The 17,115-nt window shown below is 51.6% G+C and overlaps 1 protein-coding gene across 9 annotated transcripts; it reads right to left on the bottom strand.

Moving 5' to 3' along the window:
- Positions 1 to 466: 466 nt before the first annotated feature.
- SEC61A1 (SEC61 translocon subunit alpha 1) lies at positions 467 to 14,001 on the bottom strand. Of its 9 annotated transcripts, none has more exons than XM_032648672.1 (13): positions 13,847 to 13,964; positions 13,609 to 13,676; positions 11,077 to 11,142; positions 10,911 to 10,989; positions 10,053 to 10,164; positions 9,815 to 9,946; positions 8,018 to 8,127; positions 7,589 to 7,742; positions 5,995 to 6,155; positions 4,598 to 4,795; positions 4,196 to 4,387; positions 3,728 to 3,804; positions 1,097 to 2,350 (listed from the first exon to the last, which is right to left on the bottom strand). In XM_032648672.1, exons 6-13 carry the CDS (start codon positions 9,936 to 9,938, stop codon positions 2,164 to 2,166), a joined length of 1,203 nt encoding a protein of 400 aa, XP_032504563.1. In that variant the 5' UTR covers positions 9,939 to 9,946; positions 10,053 to 10,164; positions 10,911 to 10,989; positions 11,077 to 11,142; positions 13,609 to 13,676; positions 13,847 to 13,964; the 3' UTR covers positions 1,097 to 2,163. The 9 variants fall into 9 exon arrangements, with proteins under 9 accessions (XP_032504555.1, XP_032504563.1, XP_032504557.1 ...); XM_032648666.1 differs by lacking the exon at positions 10,053 to 10,164 and adding an exon at positions 11,966 to 12,241 and having other exon boundaries at positions 13,847 to 13,939; XM_032648669.1 differs by lacking the exon at positions 10,053 to 10,164 and having other exon boundaries at positions 4,598 to 4,654; positions 13,847 to 14,001.
- Positions 14,002 to 17,115: the final 3,114 nt, after the last annotated feature.

The following is a 17,115-nucleotide window of genomic DNA, read 5'->3' as shown; positions in this document are numbered from 1 at the left end:
TGGAAACAATCGGGAGCCTTTCTGCACAGCACATCCAAGGGAGCAGCCACTGCGCACGCTTGTGCCGTCCACAAGCTGCCGGGGGACCCAGGGCAGGGCGGAGACCCTCCCAGGCCTACAGGTTCGGTGCGTAAGGTCGCTCGTCTCAGCCAAGGGCAGCAATGCCTCCTAGCCTGGACTTGGAGGGCTGGAGGGCGCTGCGCTCACAGGACAGACGTCGCCCCACCGTCTATTCTGGCGGGGGCTGGAACGGCTCACGCGCGCGCTCAGCACCAAACACCCGAGTGTGCAGCTGGCACCATCACCAGGACGAGGAAGCTTTCCAGGCACGTGCCTTTCTGAGGAGGGACTTGCATCAAGGGGGGCACCTGGGAACCCTGCACACCCCTGAAGGCACCCAAGGCCCCACCCTCCTCACTGGCCTCGGTAACACAGGAGAACTGAAAACCAAGAGAACACCACCAGGTGGCTTGTAAAAAGTTGGCTTTATTTGTCTCTTAGTCACCTTATCTCAGTTATGCCATTTTGGCGTCCACAGTGACAGTCCCCTGAAAGCTGGGGTCAGCCCCACCCCACCCCGTGACCAGTGACCGCAGGGCAGGAGCCCGAGCCACGCAGTGGTCAGAGGCTGCAGCAGGGCTGCAGGGGCGTCAGGTCTCCGCTCGGGACTGGGTCGGACAAGGCCACGCGTGGTACGGTGGGTGCCCTGGCCTGGGGTCGACGGGCTGTGGGCCCATCTGGGCTCTGCCGCCAACTCGCCAGGTGGTGCTCGGCAAGTCTCTTCTTGTCCCTTGGTTGGCCTGTCTCCCGGGCAGCACAGCCAATGAGGTCTCAGAGCCCCTGTGGACTCAGGTGGGTGCCAAGCTGGCCACCTCAACTGGCTCTGTGCTTTGAAGGCCGCTGTGCACCGCTGCTGGTGGGGTCTGCTTTCTCCGCGGGGCAGGGAGAAGCCCTCAGGCTGCGGAGCTCACCTCTGCTGTCTCTGCAGCCAAGCGCTGCTGGTCCCCGAGAGGGGCCTCCCTAAAGGCCTTAGAGAAGGTTCTAATTCCTAAGGTCTAGGTCACCTGTTATTGCAAACAGTTTATCTTAGACATAATTGTGAGTCTTTTCATATCAAACATGGGTGAAACTTGGCAAAAAAAAAAAGCTCTCTGACCCTGATTTCACCATAGATCTAGGGCCTGGGCCCTCGTCTCTGCTGGGCAGTTTTGGTGAAAGCAGAGATCAGAGCCATCTTGTCATTTACTTCGCTTGCGTTTGGTCCTAAGCACAGTAAAAAATGTTCTAAAAAAATACCAGTGGAAAGTCTTCAGCCTAGAAGGTAGCGTCTAAGGCCAGCCACAGCGGAAGGGACACACCATGGAGAGCAAGTTCAGTGACAGCGGGAGGAGCTGGACAGCCAGCACCTCAGGGTCCTCCGCACGATGTCCACTAGCTCGGCCAGGCTCGACTATGCAAAGCTGTGGCATCGTGGCCCGGCTCCACCACTGAGAGAGGGACGGCACAGCCAGGTCAGCCAACAGGCACAGGCAGAAAGATGCACAGATGGGCCAGGGATCTTCTGGAAAATTCGTCCCTTTTTTTGGGAAGAAGCTCTGTCCTAAAAAACAACTTTTAAAAGGGAAAACAATTGTGTCTTCCAGAGAAACCGTTTTAAGCCAGATGTTCCCGCCTGACTGTGAAGGGGACATGCCAGGGAGCGGCCCACACACACCGGAAAACACACGACCTGCTCCCGGGTGCTCGCCCTCCTGCCACCCGAGACGGAGACATTTCAACAATGTTTGTGCTTCTAACCAACAAGACATTCCCTTCGGGGGGGAGCAGCTGAGACCACTGCAGTCGCCGACAGCACTGAGAGGTGCAAAGGTTAACACAAAAGTGACGTGGACACCGGGGACAGTCACTTCTGGCGGTCAGCTGGGTAAGACCTCGCTTCTACAGTTCTGTTGCCAATGCCAGAATGAAAAGCAAAATTGCAAATTGAAAAATTTCTAGCACTTTAGAAAGTGGAATGAAAGAATGGGAAATTCAAACAGGTTATTAAACCAAAGTCCTCAGGCCACAGCAGCACCCCCGAGACAGCGCCCACAGCGTGGCTTCCTTGTTCCCTTCTTGGCCATCGTGGAGCACGCCGCCTCTGCCTGGTCCAGGGGCCACGGCTCAGAACAGAAGGGCCCCCATGCTGCCGACCTCACTCTGCTCCTTGACGAAGATTTCAAAGTACTGGTAGATGATGGTAACCGCAAGCAGGATCCCGGTTCCAGACCCAATGGCACCCAGGAAGTCCGCCAGCACGGAGAGGGCCCCGATGCAAAGCCCACCGAAGGCCGCAGCCGTGGGGATGTACCTGGGGAGGGAGACGAGTCAGCCACATGCCGCCAGCAGATCCCTCCAGCCTGGCCTCCCTCCCCCAGGCTACAGGAAGGGCCGGGCAGTTGACCTGCTTACCCCTGAGTTAGGAACCGGACTCCTTTAGGGGTCACTCCATGGCCCCCAAAAAGTCTCGTCTACTCACACCTTAATGGTCTAGACTAAGGCTTGCTGTCCAGTAAGTGGCCACACGAGTCACATGTGGCTAGTGAAATGGGACCAGTCCAAAGCAGGTGTTGAAAACATCACACGAGATTTTGAAGACAGGAACATAAAATATCTCATCGTGACTTTTCTTATGTCAATTTGAAATGAGAGTCTGGATATATTGGGTTAAATACAATGTACTCTTAGAATGAATTTCACCTGCTTCTTCTTGCGTTCTTTTTTATTAAGAGATAATGGACATAAAACATTCTGTTCGTTTTAGGCATATCTTTTTACTTTTTTAACGTGGCTACCAGAATACTTAAAATTTCACATGCATCTTGCATTATATTTCTACTCAACAGCACTATAAATTCTCTCAGCTTCAGAGAATTCTTAAGGGAATGAACAAAATTGCCCAGCATCTCTGATAGGGATCAGAAAATGATGTGGCATTTGCCATACTGACTTGCGGTTGAGGCGAGCGAGCTATGGTCCCCAGGACAGACATGGTCCTGATTACAAAACCTGATCCTGTAAACAGACTTCTACAGGAAACCATTCACGTTCATCCAGCAACGGTGGAAGAAATGAGTTGAAATAAGTTGGCTTAAAAGTCTAAGACACTCACTACGGCCAACCCGGCTGCCCAAGAGGCAGCCCCACTGTGAGGGGAGAGGCCTGCAGACTGCGGTGCTCTCCTCACCCCCACCTTTCCCCCAGCGGGTCACCAAGTGCCGGCGGCCTCTCCTGTGTCCCCAGGTTACTGCCCCACCTGGCCCCCAGCACCTCTGCCCAGACTCGCGATGTCCGCCCCGCCCCCCCGCCCCGACCGGTGGGTCTCAGCCTCCAGCACTGACCTTCCGAATGCTGAGCCCTCCCTGCGCTCTCTGCCAGCCTCCCTAGGCTCACCCGAACTCGGACACCCCTGCAGAAGCCTGACGCTGCCCGCCTCCTCCTGGAGGGCCCCCACAGGACCTGCCTGCAGGACGCTGCCCGCAGGAGGACGGCGAGGTCCCATGCAGTCAGCCACCTCCACAGCTGCCCCGCGGGCGGCCACCTGGACACACGCTCTGTCTCCCCCGGTGTGGCTGCCTCTGAGGAGAGGTGCCGTGTGCGCTGATTTGCTCTGTCCAGCATTGATGAGCCTTAGCAAGCTCATCGATACTGGAAGGCCCGGGGAAACGTGTCAGCGGCCAGCACTCACCGGTTGAGTTCGTGGACCATGGACGTCTCTCGGTGGCCTCTCATCACCATCTGCTGCTCCTTCAGCTGCTTTGCAACCTGCGTGATGCCCATCAAGGACAACGTTCAAGTTCAGACGTGGAGTCGAGGGCCAGGTAGACAGTTCACGGTGGTACCAGCCACAGACTCCCCTCCCCAGCACCCTAACGACAGTGGTGAAGGTAGCTTTAAAACTGCCACAAAGACGTCAGATGAGAAAGTCTAGTTTTAGTTTGGCTGCAGCTTCGCAGGCGAGCATGGATTCATTTACCCTGGGCTCCGTCCACGGCCACGAACGCTCTGGAACCGGCCCTAACGAGGACAAAGCGCTGCGTGCATTCAAAGGCCACCATCCCAGGAGGGGGGACAGGCCGAAAGCCCTGATGCCACTTGCACGAGGAAAACGCCGGTCCCCAGCCGGCCCCCCCCAGAAGCTGTCGCTCACACTCACGTCTTTGGCAGAGGAGCCCGAGACTTCAATCCACGTCTTGGAGAAGAAGGCGCAGGAGCCCAGCATGAACACTATGTACACGACGGCATGGACGGGGTCTTCCAAGACGGAGCCGAAAGACTCGGGAGGAGACAGGTAATAGCAAAGGCCGCCAACGGGATAGGCACGTGCTGGGCCGCCAGAAGAAGTGTCCTGGGAGGATTCGCGAGAGCCTGTGAGTGCCGTTCCCCACCTCAGCAGCAGGGCAAAGGCACTTCTCAGCAGGTGGGAAAGAACAGCTTTGCCCAGGTGCCCACAGTGCAGGCTTCTTACCGCAAAGAAACCTTCACGTGAGCTTGTAATAGGCACAATTCGAAAGCATCTCTGGGCGAAACATCTGGCTTCTGAAGCCGCTGTACTTACCGACCAGGTGCCCAGCAGGCTGACCAGCAGGTTGCCACTGAAGCGGGCGGACAGCATCTGGGAGATGACGTAGAGGTTGGATACGAGGGCGGACTGCAGGATGATGGGGATGTTGGACGTGTAGAAGAGCTTGATGGGGTAGGTGTTGTACTGGCCTCGGTAGCGGGCCGACTTGATGGGCAGGTCCACACGGAAGCCCTGAGAAGCCAACAGAGCCAAACGCCCTCACCGCCTCACTCCAGCCACGTGCCAGGCGTGCCCCCAGGGAGCTGCCCCGAGCGGCGGTGCCCAGGGCCCCACACCCCCTCCCCAGCCAGCACTGCACTTGGGGGCACACCGACAGAAGGGTCCCGAGAGGCTGGCTTAAAATGCCCCTGAGCACAGCACACTGTTTCTGTCAAAAACAAACAAAGCCCACCACGTGACAGCCACATCTACGGGGAATACGCCGGAAGTTCCGACGGGCGCTCCAGCGCCCTCCCCGTGCCCCAACCCCGTGCCCCGACCGAGGCCAGACAGGGCCTCCACGCCCTCGCCTCACAGCCAGCACGGCCACCTTCAGGGTGTTCTTTGTCATCACAGAAAACCTAGGCTCTTCTACTTTCCCATGAACATAACCGCTCCCTCTGAAACCCCTGGAGAAGAGAAACGGTTTCCTTTATGTACTTTTTACAATCCCCCAGTGCCTAGAACAGAGTTCAGAATAGAAGATTTAAAATAAAAACTTAACGATCCGACCCCAAGCCCGGGAAGAGTTAGCCTGTCATTCACCAGGCATCGGACTAACAGTCTTGGCTGAAGGAACAGATGTGTTCGGGCCTCAGCACGTGGTGGTATAAATACCTCTTCACAAGCATTAAACTGCCTTCTCAACTGCTTTCCCTCCTTTTCTTTTCAATAAATGTCAGGATACAAAGCGGCTGATCAGAGAACACAAAGACCAATCCGACTACAGAAAAGCAACGGGCAGTTCAGGGCTGTCATTCAGAAGCAAGTTACACAGACTCTCAACGTGAAAGGTAAGAGGTCTCAGGAGGATGAGGACACTGCCTAGAAGCACCTACAAACTTTGGGCAAGACAGCAGTGAGGTCTTAGGCTTTGATTACTTTTCACTTCTCTTGAGCTATAAGACCTTGAAAAAAAATCTTCTCTATTTGCTGACAGTCCCAACCCAAAGGAACATGGTTTCAGAAACGTTATATCTGCCTCAACTGTGTTAGTTCAGCCAAGTGCCCGTGATGCCATGGAACCTGCTCCTTCAAATGCCGTTTCATCATTTCAGTGCGATACGATGGATCACACTACCGCTGGGGTGTGGACGTGGGACACACACACCAAGGCCTTCTGAACCTTAAATGCAGACGTCAGAACTCCCCAGGGTTGGATCTGAACGCACCTGGAAGTAGATGACCACAGCAAAGACAAAGATGGTGGCGATCAGATTCATGAGGTTGGGGAGATTCTGGCGGTAGAACGCCTCGCGAAGGGCTCGGACCTTGTCTGTGCGTGTGGCCAGCAGGTGGAACAGTGCAATGATGGCGCCCTCAAACTCCATTCCTGTTACAGGAGAAGGTAAAGGAACAAGCAACTCAGTTTAGCTCTAAGCTTCTTAGTGGCCAAAACCGAGAGGAGATGGAATTAGTTCTGTGACTCACAGTGCCTGCTCCTATAACCACAGGGGCACAGTGAGGGCTCTCAGCCCCCGTTTGTTTCTTCTGTAGAGATTTCAACCTGCGGAAATAGGCTATTCTGCCTCTTTGAATTAACCGATCTTATTTTTTTGGCTTGTGAGTCAACGGCCACCAGACGTGTGGAACAATCAACTGCGAAGTCCTAACAGCAGGGTCTGCTCACCTCCAGCTGAAGGGGTCCTGCCTGGAAGGGCTCAGAGCTGCCTAACCCATGCCCCTGGGGACTCCTGGGCGGCACAGCCCCCCAGCTCTGGGGTGTTGGCTGCCCGGACAAGGCAGGCTCGGGCTCTCTGCTCCTCACATCGATGGCCAAGCAGAAAGGACAACACGTGCGCCTACCACACAGCCGATCTCTAGCGGAGTTCACGCCCTACCACAAGAGGGTGCCCAGGGATGCAGGCCAGCAACAGAGCCAGGAAAACACGGCCAGGAAGCAGAGCGAGCTCGACAGAGGCCCAAGGAAAAGAGCAAGAACGGCCTTCTTTGGTCTGGGGACCTATTTTTAGTCTCACTAACGAGATTATGTGGTCTCTGCAGGTCAGGGACTCTGTTTCCAGCATTCACTTCAAAGAAAAGTCAAATGTGCGTGAGTATTTATTTCTCACGGGACTCTTTTGAGTGAATAACATATTTAGTGATGAAAAAAGCTGATTTTCCTTTCCTAATAAGTCATACGTCCCTGAATGTTTAGAACTTTTCATTAAGAACATCCTCTGTAACAAGGTTTCCTTGGCACTCTTTGTGGGCATTAAGATAGAATACTCACATTCGCCAAGCATCTACTGTGAGCCAGGCATCACACAATTTCATGTTATTTCTCATTGAATCCTGGCAACCAAGGGCACAGCCAGCATCTGAACCCGGCTCATGAGCACCAAAGTTCCTGCCTCTTTTACAAAGTTGCCCTTTGCATGACCAAGTGTTTTGGTTCAGTGATTTCATTTTTAGAAACTTATTCACTGAGAGCAACTGTCAAAACATGTAAAGATGAACATATGAGGATGTTCACCATCTCACTGCTGTAATAACAGCAAAGGCTGGAAACAACCTAGACGTCCACCAGAGGAAGGCGTGTTGAAAGAACCTGCTTCATCTTTGCAGTGAAATCCACGCTGAGCTCAGAAAAGTGAGGCAGGATAACGTCCTCTGGCAGGGCGAACGTCTACGACATACTCTTACGGTGGAAAATGCAAGTTCCATATCATCATGAGCATAAACCTGTGTTTTAAAACACTTCACAGATGCACGGAGAAAAGTCAGAAGAGATGTACCGATGGGACCCTGTCCCCAGGGTCTCACCTCGGCCGGTGTTGACAGTGGTGGGGCTGAACGCCTTCCACACGATGGTCTCGCAGATGTTTGTGGCAATGAAGAGGGAGATCCCAGAGCCCAGGCCGTACCCCTTTTGCAGAAGTTCATCCAAAAGCAGGACAATTAGGCCAGCAACAAAGAGCTGTGAATGTTAAAAAACAGAGGTAAGGAAACGCAGAGACGCACTGCTGCTCCCCACGGCGTGGTGCTGTCCCTCCTCAGGAACTGGCTTCTCTGCCGAGGGCCCTGAAGGCTGAGGGGACACTGGCTGGTGGAGGCTCCTCTGTGAATTCAGAAGGGCAAACACAGGGCTCGGGCTTCTTCTCAGGAAGAGTTCCTGTTACGCTCGATTCAGATCTGTTGTTTGGCAAGTGTGGGTGTGAGGCGCCTCAGAAGCGGGTGCCGGCCTAACCTTACCTGTATGGTGATCAACAGGCAGATCCCAGCACCCATTTCAGAAGGGTCTCCGTACATCCCTGTCATCACATACACGATGGACTGGCCGATGGTAATGATCATGCCAAACACTAGAAATGAGAAGAAAACTGTTCTCAGGCTGGGCCACCACACGGTCGTAGCGGAAACACTTCCCAGGCACCAGCTCCGTGCCAGGCACTGGGAGAACAAAGGTGAAGACGACTGACCCTGCCTCCAAGGGGCTCGTCCAGGAAACAACCACCGCACGGTCAGAGTGACAATAATACACAATAACTGAAACGTCTGCAACAAAAGCGCATGAGCTCTTTAATTCCACCTCCTCCTAAATTCACTTCCCTTCGGTGATGGGAGGAGGGAAAAAGTTGAAGCATGACAGACCTGCTTCTTATGACAGCTGTTGAAGACAACACTCAGAGGCACCCCAACCTGCAGCCCCCATGCTCAGGTCATCAGGTAGCTCGGGTTCCGGGAGAACCACTTGCCCAGGCCACCCGACAGGCTTGTGCTTCAGGTCTGAGTCCAGGGCACAGAACACTAACTGGGATAAAGTAATCCCTTCCCAGCTTTGTTTAACGTGTTAATCAAGGAAAGAACTCACAGTGCCACCAGATCACTTAGCCCACTTCTCCTGCCACAAAGCTCTCCTAAGGGAGGTTCTCTTCTTAGTAGATGGTCTTGTATCCTGTATCATTCACTACACTTCACTGTGATGCACGACGGAATCGACTCATTTTTACCGAGTCCACGATGCTAGATGGATCTCTTAGTATGGGACTGGGCTTCAATTTCGGCTTTTCTGCTCAGTTTGCCAAAAAAATAAAATTTTACTCCAAAGTGCCTGTCAAATATAGTCCCTATTTGACTTCTTAAGAAGTGCTCAATAAGACTGAATTCTTAAGGCAGAAAAAACAGCAGAGAAAAGCTAAAAAAATTGTCCAAGACCAAAGAGGAAACAGCTGATTTTTACTTCTGACAAATAACACAAATATATATATTTAAAAATCCTGATTTGTGTCTGAAACTGACAAGTTTAAATTAGATTACTCTTTCTTACTCAACTCTTAACCTACTAACTTAAGATGTGTAAAACATGCTGGTATGGAAGAAGATATGACTGGGTAGGAAACTGCAAATATCACTTCCTAATTAATATATGTCAGTTCACAGTCAGGCTGAACTTGGTGAATTCTGATGACTGGTCATTGTTACCAGTGCCGCTTATTATTTACTACGGTGCAAGTATCATTATTATCCCCATTTTTATAGATGAAGAAACTGGGACATAAGAACTGTCATCTAACTTTGCCCCAAAGTCACAGAGCTGGTAATTGGCAGAGCTAAGTTGAGAGGACCATCCTTCCCCTAAGGTGAATCCTTTTAAACTCCCAGAAAAAAGAAATACAACCCTTGCCAGGTAACTAGTACATGCCAGGCATTCAATGATGTTTTACACACATTATTCAAATGAATTCTTCCAACAGCTCTGAAGGAGACATTATCTCCTTCTAAGTGCTAAGGAAACTGTGGTGGCGGAAGGCGACCTCCCTGGACCACGCAGCCTCGGGGCACGACACCCGTCCCCTGCCTTGTCCAGCGGCCCCCAATGCTCTCTGGCTAACATAGGCCACGGAGCCAGGCCAGGCAGGGCTGGCGGGCCACGGAGGTTACAACAACCCCCTCCCCCGAAAACCGAAAGGACTTCTGATGCCCCAAACTTTGCAGCAAATTCAAATTCTCAACTACAGACATCTGAACATCACTCAAAATCTCACTTACACTTTTGGGCTCCGTTGAAGAGGGCTCGGTCTTTTGGGGTATCACCAACTTCAATTATTTTGGCGCCAGCCAAGAGCTGCATGATGAGGCCGGAGGTGACAATGGGAGAGATACCCAGTTCCATCAATGTGCCTTAAGGAAAGGGGGAGGCAAAGTACAACCGAAGTTAGCATGGAGAAGCAAGACATTATTAAGAAAATGAATGAGCGAAACTGGACCGTGTGCCCCTGATACAAACCCAGTGTGTTTCAGTTTGCCAGCAGTATTTAATCCAGAGAATAACCCCCCAGTATCAGCAATCAGAGGGTAATTCAATTCATTCTGTTCAGTCTGCCCGGTAACATCTTATTCTGTTTAGGGAATCACATGGCATTTAAACTGATCGCTGCATTTAAATTCGCCGTAAACAGATTCATGCTGGTTGTACAGAGATAAGAAAGGTTCGTCTCTTCATCAGTTAATGAAAAAGGATAACACTCAAATAATTTCCAGAGTCTGGAAAGGAGGCCAGTACAATTCTATCTAGTTGTGAATAAACCTCTATTTCCATTATGCTAAAATGGCCTATACTTCCAACTGATTTGGAACTTAATTTGAAACGTATTTTAAAAATGAGTTAATCAAAAGCAGTTATCAGCATAAGCATTCAAAATCCCGCCTCACCCCAAGTAGGTAACTGGTTGGAGTATACAATACACCGTTATATATTTATTTCTTTGGACATGTATATGTAACCTGTAGATATGGTAAAGACGCAGCTGAGAAACAAATTACATATTCTAAAGAACGTTATCAAAACAGGAGACAGATAGGTAGAAATGTCATCATTTCAGCTGTTTAAAAAGCATTCTGGTTTTTCCATGTTTTAAGAAATTCTCTATGATGTAGACTTATCTTGCTGTTACAGGTTTTGTACTGCATTCAGAGCAATTCTGAATAGGACGACATGCCTGGGTGCTGAAGCTGGCATTTACTAAGGCTTTGTTTCAGCACAGCACGCTCTGAACCCTTGGTAAAGCCAAGGCCTGTACTTTAACTGAAGGATGGCGGCCAGTGAAGCCCGCACCGTACAGGGGATGCAGAGGGCCAGTCCTACCTCTGTTAGAGGCGAGGATCACTCTCATCCAATAGAAAGGGTCGGCTGAGTCTGAAGACATGATTCCAAACAGAGGGATCTGGAAACAAGCAGAGAGCAGCCCGCACACTTGTCTCCGGCCCCTCACACCCCCACCCCGACACTGGAACACCAAACGCGCGCTCACCTGGCAGCACACCAAGAAGATGAAGAGGGTGATGGCGGTCCACAGCACTTTCTCCTTAAACTGAATCTACAGAAGAACAGAGCCAATTAAGGCAACAAGTTATCTTCATAAGTAAATTAACAGAAACAGCCTCTGATCAGACCCCTTTCTCTGCTCACCAGAGGAGCCCTCAACACTCCAAGCCATGCACCAAGCGTGAGTACATGTATTGCGTGCTTTCTACACACAAGGCACAGACGCAAAGACCTTCACGTGCATCTCATTTAATCCTCACACCACGGAACATTATCTTATTATTTTCCAACAAGAAAACTGAATCTTAGAAAAGCTAAGTAATTTGTCCCAAATCCCACAGCTGTAATGGGTTTGACTCCAAAGCCTGTGCTCTTAACCATCAGCATGAACGGTTTAGAATCAGACCCAAGATCAAAGAATGTTGCAATAGAAAGGGATTCCCAAATCACACCCCCCTTTACAACACATGAGCAATGACTTCTCATTTGAAAAGGTTTTGTGACTGACAAAATCTTGTTATTCTGGAGTCAACTAATTTGCAATCTGTGATTGTTTCTTTGTGTATTCTCCATGGATTTAGGGTAAAAGAATGTAATAAACACTAGAAGAGTGAAAGAGAGCTGCGTGTTCAACCTACTCACTAACTACGAGTAGCATCTGTTTAACTTTAGGATAGGTGACTATTCAGAGTCATCTTATGGATGACTAATAAGCATCATTAGGGAAGTTGAGACCGCCTGCCCAAGGCTCCTCTGCTCTAAAACCTAAGTGTCTTCACTAGCACCTGCCGCCTGCACAGCAAGAATGGCTTTAAAGGGCTTAAAAAAACACACAGCAATTATTGTGTGGACTAAGGATCTTAACATGGAAATACCTTGTGAGCGACGGTACTAAATGGACAAAATCGTGTTCTTAAAAAACACTCTTTTAAGCTGCAATCTGAATGAGCATGGAGTCGAAGTCCTGGCTCTCTGGTCAGCATGGGGCTGCAGTGCCTCCGTGTTGACCACTGTAGACAGGCCTCAACAAGACAAGCACACAACGGCGCAGATACTCCACGCGAAGTTGGGGTGAATTCACAGAACTCGTCCTCTGGTCATCCGATCCCACCAAGAAATCAGGAGGCCAAGGAGGGCAATACCATGTCAGGCTGACCAGTAACACAACAAACTTGTATGGAAATGACTCTTTATGGGAAAAGAGTGGACAATTTTTACAAGACTCCTCATTTTTAAATAACCAAGTCTCCTCTCCTGGATGCAGCCAAATTCAACAGCAAAACATCCAAAACTGTTTATCCAAGTCTTGTCACTCTACCTCTTACCAGCCCGCCATCCACCCCCATCTCCTAGGCCAGTCCCATAGTTCACTCTCGACGGCAGAAGCCCCTCCACCGCTCTCACCCTCTACCCTACCCCAGAGCAGTTTTCTAATCTGTCCGGCTCCTAGGGGTCCCACTGCTCCCCACCTATCCTTTCCATTCTATCAACAGTAAAGCACATCTAACACCCGCCCCCCACCCCCCGACCTCAACTGGTTTTCTCTGCCTTAGCGCACACTATATTTCTTACCCTAGAATTCCTTTCCCCTCCTTCAAGGACACTTCTATTCCTCCTTCAAGGCTGCCATCAGACAACATGTCTTCCAGGGTTAATCCCTCCTGGAGCCACTGCTGTACCCTGCACATACTGCCACTGCTTCATGCACCACACTCAGTTACAAGGCCAAGGTCACACAGCTATCAAGAGACTGTGTGAAGGGTGGGTGGGTCCCAGGCGCGCCTGCCTCCAGAGCCCCGCCATTTCTACCACACTGAGGGCACACACACACCCCTTTGCATATTAGCCCGTCAAAGGCAGCACGTACGTGGGGCAGATGCAAAGAACGTGAGGACAGAAACGTATTCCTATTAATTCTCTGTAAGAACCCAATGAAACTTTTCTTCATGGTTTCATAGACTGACTTACACTGGCAACACTGTCTCGGCCTGAAACTGTGCAGCAGCGGAAATTCTGATAAAGATTCAACACAGCTCTACACCTCTACCTTTCCATGTTTTAATGCACCTGCTGTAAAAGCAGGGGTCACAAAATGCCCTTTTTCTCAGCAAGGTGACGGCCCACGGAAAAGGCACAAACTCGACCGTACAGAGTAAAGTGACTGCTCTTAGCTCCTGGTAGCAGCTGGATCCAAAAAGCATCTCCTAGAAGAAGGACCCGCCCACGATCAGCTTCTGCGGGAGCTGCAGCGGGAAGGGGGCGCCCAACCTGAGTACCTGAGGCTCTCGAGGCGTTACTCGCTCAGGCCGGGATCCACCTCGGGACAGAGCAAACCCGAGGCTCTGCCCGCCCGAGTAACTTCCACGGAGGATGCTCCGATCGAAGCTCGGCGGCTCGGTGGAGGCTCCCACCAAGCAGGCCACCCGGACCACTCTCGGGGGTAGGAGGCGTCCACTCGGCGTGTTGGGGCCACTCTAACGGGGTGCAGGCAGTTTCCCCAAGCCTTCCCCGGACTCACCTTCCGCTCCGGCTTCTGAATTTCGGGCAGGATGACACAGAAGGGCTTGATGACTTCCAGAAACTTGACTTTGGGCGGAAGAGACAAGAGTAAAGTTAGGGCTGGAGGACGCCGCGCCGCCCCGGGAAGCCGTCCGCGGGGCCAGGTGGGGCAGGGGCGCGGGCCGGGTGGGCTTCACGGCCGGAGGACCGAGGTCCCGCCCGCGCCGGCCGCGCCCGGGCTGCCCCGAGGGACTCACTCGCCATGGCGGCGGCTGCTCGGCTCCGGGTCGGGCTCCAGCTCCGGCTCCGCTACGCTCCGACCGCGGCTCCGACGCCGCCCGTCCCGCTCTGGAGCGCCGCGCCTCGCCGAGAGACACGTCAGTGCTAGCGCCCTGGCGGCCGCTTCCGCTTCCGCTTCCTGCCACGCGCTTCAGCCGCGCGCGCCGCCCACGCCTAGACCACAACTCCCGGCCTGCAGCGGGGCCGCGCGGCCTGTCGGAGGGAGGGCCGGAGAAGCGGGGCGGGGCGGGGCGGGAGGGGCGCGGGGCACGCCGGGACGGGGTTCTGCGCCTGCGCAGACTGAGCCGAGCGCGGGGCGGGGAAGCTGAGTGGGCCGCCGGCTTCAGCCAGTTCCTTTCACGGCACCGGTAACTTGTTGCGCAGGTGTAGACAGTGAGCGCCTTGAGGCCGGCCTGTCCCGGCGCCACCTCGGTGCCCGGCGCCCAGCAGGTGCGCGGCGGCGGGGCCGACGGACACCCCGTTGTGGGGTCCTTGAGCGAACCTGGGGCCGGTCGGGGCGCGGGCCCTGCCGACAGGGGGAGGGGATGAGGTCGTGGTCAGGAGGCCCGGGGAGTCCAGGGAGGCCTCCCGGAGGAGACGTCCCGGGGGAGGAACTGTTGCGAGCACGGCAGGCGCTGTGCCTGCCCGAGATCTCTGGGGAGAGTATTCCTGCTTGGCTGGAGCCGGGGCTGTGTAAAGGGGAGGGATAAGACTTAACGTTCTCGGGGCCGGTGGGTGGGGCGAGGGGTGTCAGACGGGGCTTTTGAAGTTTATTTCCGAGGCACGTGTGATCACGGGTGGCACGTGATAGGTAATCTAAGGGAAGAGACCTCGTGCTGTCAGCATCTAGAGGAGGTGGGCGCCGCTGCCTGGGGTTAGGGGAGGTTCGTGGAGCGCAGTCTGGAGCTGTACCAGTCGGAGTTGGAGATGCCGATGTGGCCAGATGCTTTGTGCAGTATTTAGGGATTGCTGTTTCTGTTTTTCCTTTCCCTCCCATTTCTAGCAGGTAGCCAGGATTTGTAAATCTTTGCCTCAGGATTTTTTCTAAGACGGGAAGTCCTTTTGTGCAAACCTAACCTATGGGTGGAAAATTCAAATGACTGCAGGAGGCGGGCAGGAACTTCAATGAAGTGACCCAGGTGTGGCATCGCTGGATATGCATTCCTCACATAAAAAGAAAGTAAGCACGACTACTGTCACAGGGCTGCTTTTGAGATGCAGCCCCATCTTGCCATCCAGGACCCGTTCTTAATCTCTTCTGGAGTTCTGACCAGAAGCTGAAACTGGCAGCCCTTGGACTCAATTCAGCAGGTAGATCAGAGCTGATGTTTAGCCCATATGCACCCTGCACGATACTGATGGTGAAAATATTGAAATGCTTCATGGTAAATAGTATAGTAACTGTACAGTCACAATTAGCTAATGTAAATTTTCATATAAACTCGGGTTTGTACTGACAGTCTCAGGACGTCAGTACCATAGAAAAAGGGCCTTCTGTTGTAGCCACATCTGAGGAACATCCTGTGTCACTGAAGCGACGGTGGCCAAGTTGCATGTGTTAACAGAACAAATTGCTTTAGGAGAATCACTAAAAATAACTTTGTTACCATAGTGTAATTCTTTTGAATTACAGTAGCAGGCGTGCAGTGTATTTATACTTATACACTTAAGATTTTATTATAAATATTAAGAACAAATACTAAAGTGAAGAGGCAACAAAATCTGGATACATTTTTAATAGTTTCATATGTAATAAATGTGAGTCTTCTTTTTTTTTTTTTTTTGCGGTACGCGGGCCTCTCACTGTTGTGGCCTCTCCCGTTGCGGAGCGCAGGCTCAGCAGCCATGGCTCAGCAGCCATGGCTCACGGGCCCAGCCGCTCCGCGGCATGTGGGATCTTCCCGGACTGGGGCACGAACCCGTGTGCCCTGCATCGGCAAGCGGACTGTCAACCACTGCGCCACTAGGGAAGCCCTGTGAGTCTTCTTAATCTGCAAAACAAAGAAGGAATTACAGTAGTAGTGAGTCCCAGCCTGGAACTTATTTTGATACTGTGCAAGAATCTGCACAAAATAAAACTTGTATTAAATACATTTTATTACATAAAACCTGTATTTCTGGAGTGGAAAATGATGATTTTTTTCAACCAGGAATTTGTGTTAGTGCTAATGACAAATTTTTGGCTGCAGATAGTGCTCAAAAGTTATGTGTTAAAAGATCAAAGTGCTGGGCTTCCCTGGTGGCGCAGTGGTTGAGAGTCCGCCTGCCGATGCAGGGGACACGGGTTCGTGCCCTGGTCCGGGAAGATCCCACATGCCGCGGAGCGGCCGGGCCCGTGAGCCATGGCCGCTGAGCCTGCGCGTCCGGAGCCTGTGCTCCGCAACGGGAGAGGCCACAGCAGTGAGAGGCCCGCGTACCGCAAAAAAAAAAAAAAAGAGCGAAGTGCTAAACGTGTATATTTCATCAGGATGCTGTTAAAACGTATGGTTCAAGTGAAAAAAAAAAATTTGTGGTCATTAATGAGGAAGAAATTTAAAATATAATCAGTTTCATATATTAAACATTTGGAAACTTAAAACTCCCAAAATGTCATCATAGTGAGGATAAAGCAGTCAAAAAGATACAGAGGAACTGTCGAAATTTTTAGCACTGTATAATTGAGCATTTCCATGAAAATATTTAATAGAACTTCTAAAGGAATTGTATTGATATGGGGGTGGGTACTATGGACTAACTTGTTACAAAACAGGTGTATCTAATGAGAAAACTTTTTGGAAAACAAAGCAGTGCATTTTTTTTTTTTTTTTTTTGCGGTACGCGGGCCTCTCACTGCTGTGGCCTCTCCCGTTGCGGAGCACAGGCTCCAGACGCGCAGGCTCAGCAGCCATGGCTCACGGGCCCAGCCGCTCCGCGGCATGTGGGATCTTCCCGGACCGGGGCACGAACCCGCGTCCCCTGCATCGGCAGGCGGACTCTCAACCACCGCGCCACCGGGGAAGCCCAAGCAGTGCATTTTAAATCATCTTCAAGGAAGTTTCATTTGCTTCACATAAAAGTGTTTTAATAATTTGCTTAAAATACAAATTTCAGTATTTTGAAGATAATGGTTTTTGTTGATCTTATGACACTGGGAGCTGCATTTAATACAGTGTATTGAGCTTTGTTGGTGGGAAAAATATATATATACAATGGAAAGATACTTTTGTAAAAATATCATTGCAATATTTTACAACTTTGAAAAGGTCAT

This window comes from Phocoena sinus, chromosome 11 (assembly GCF_008692025.1).
Source record: "Phocoena sinus isolate mPhoSin1 chromosome 11, mPhoSin1.pri, whole genome shotgun sequence".
Classification (NCBI taxonomy): domain Eukaryota; kingdom Metazoa; phylum Chordata; class Mammalia; order Artiodactyla; family Phocoenidae; genus Phocoena; species Phocoena sinus.
This window is presented reverse-complemented; position numbering and strand designations above follow the sequence as displayed.

Bases quoted from the DNA above. Each gene is read 5' to 3' on its own strand.
- SEC61A1 (XM_032648664.1), bottom strand. The intron at 11,143-13,608 runs GTGAGTCCGGGG...GTTCTTCTGTAG, and splicing joins TTCAGAAGCCGGAGCGGAAG to ATTCAGTTTAAGGAGAAAGT. The intron at 8,128-9,814 runs GTAAGTGAGATT...TCTCATTTCTAG, and splicing joins CTTCAACGGAGCCCAAAAGT to TGTTTGGCATGATCATTACC.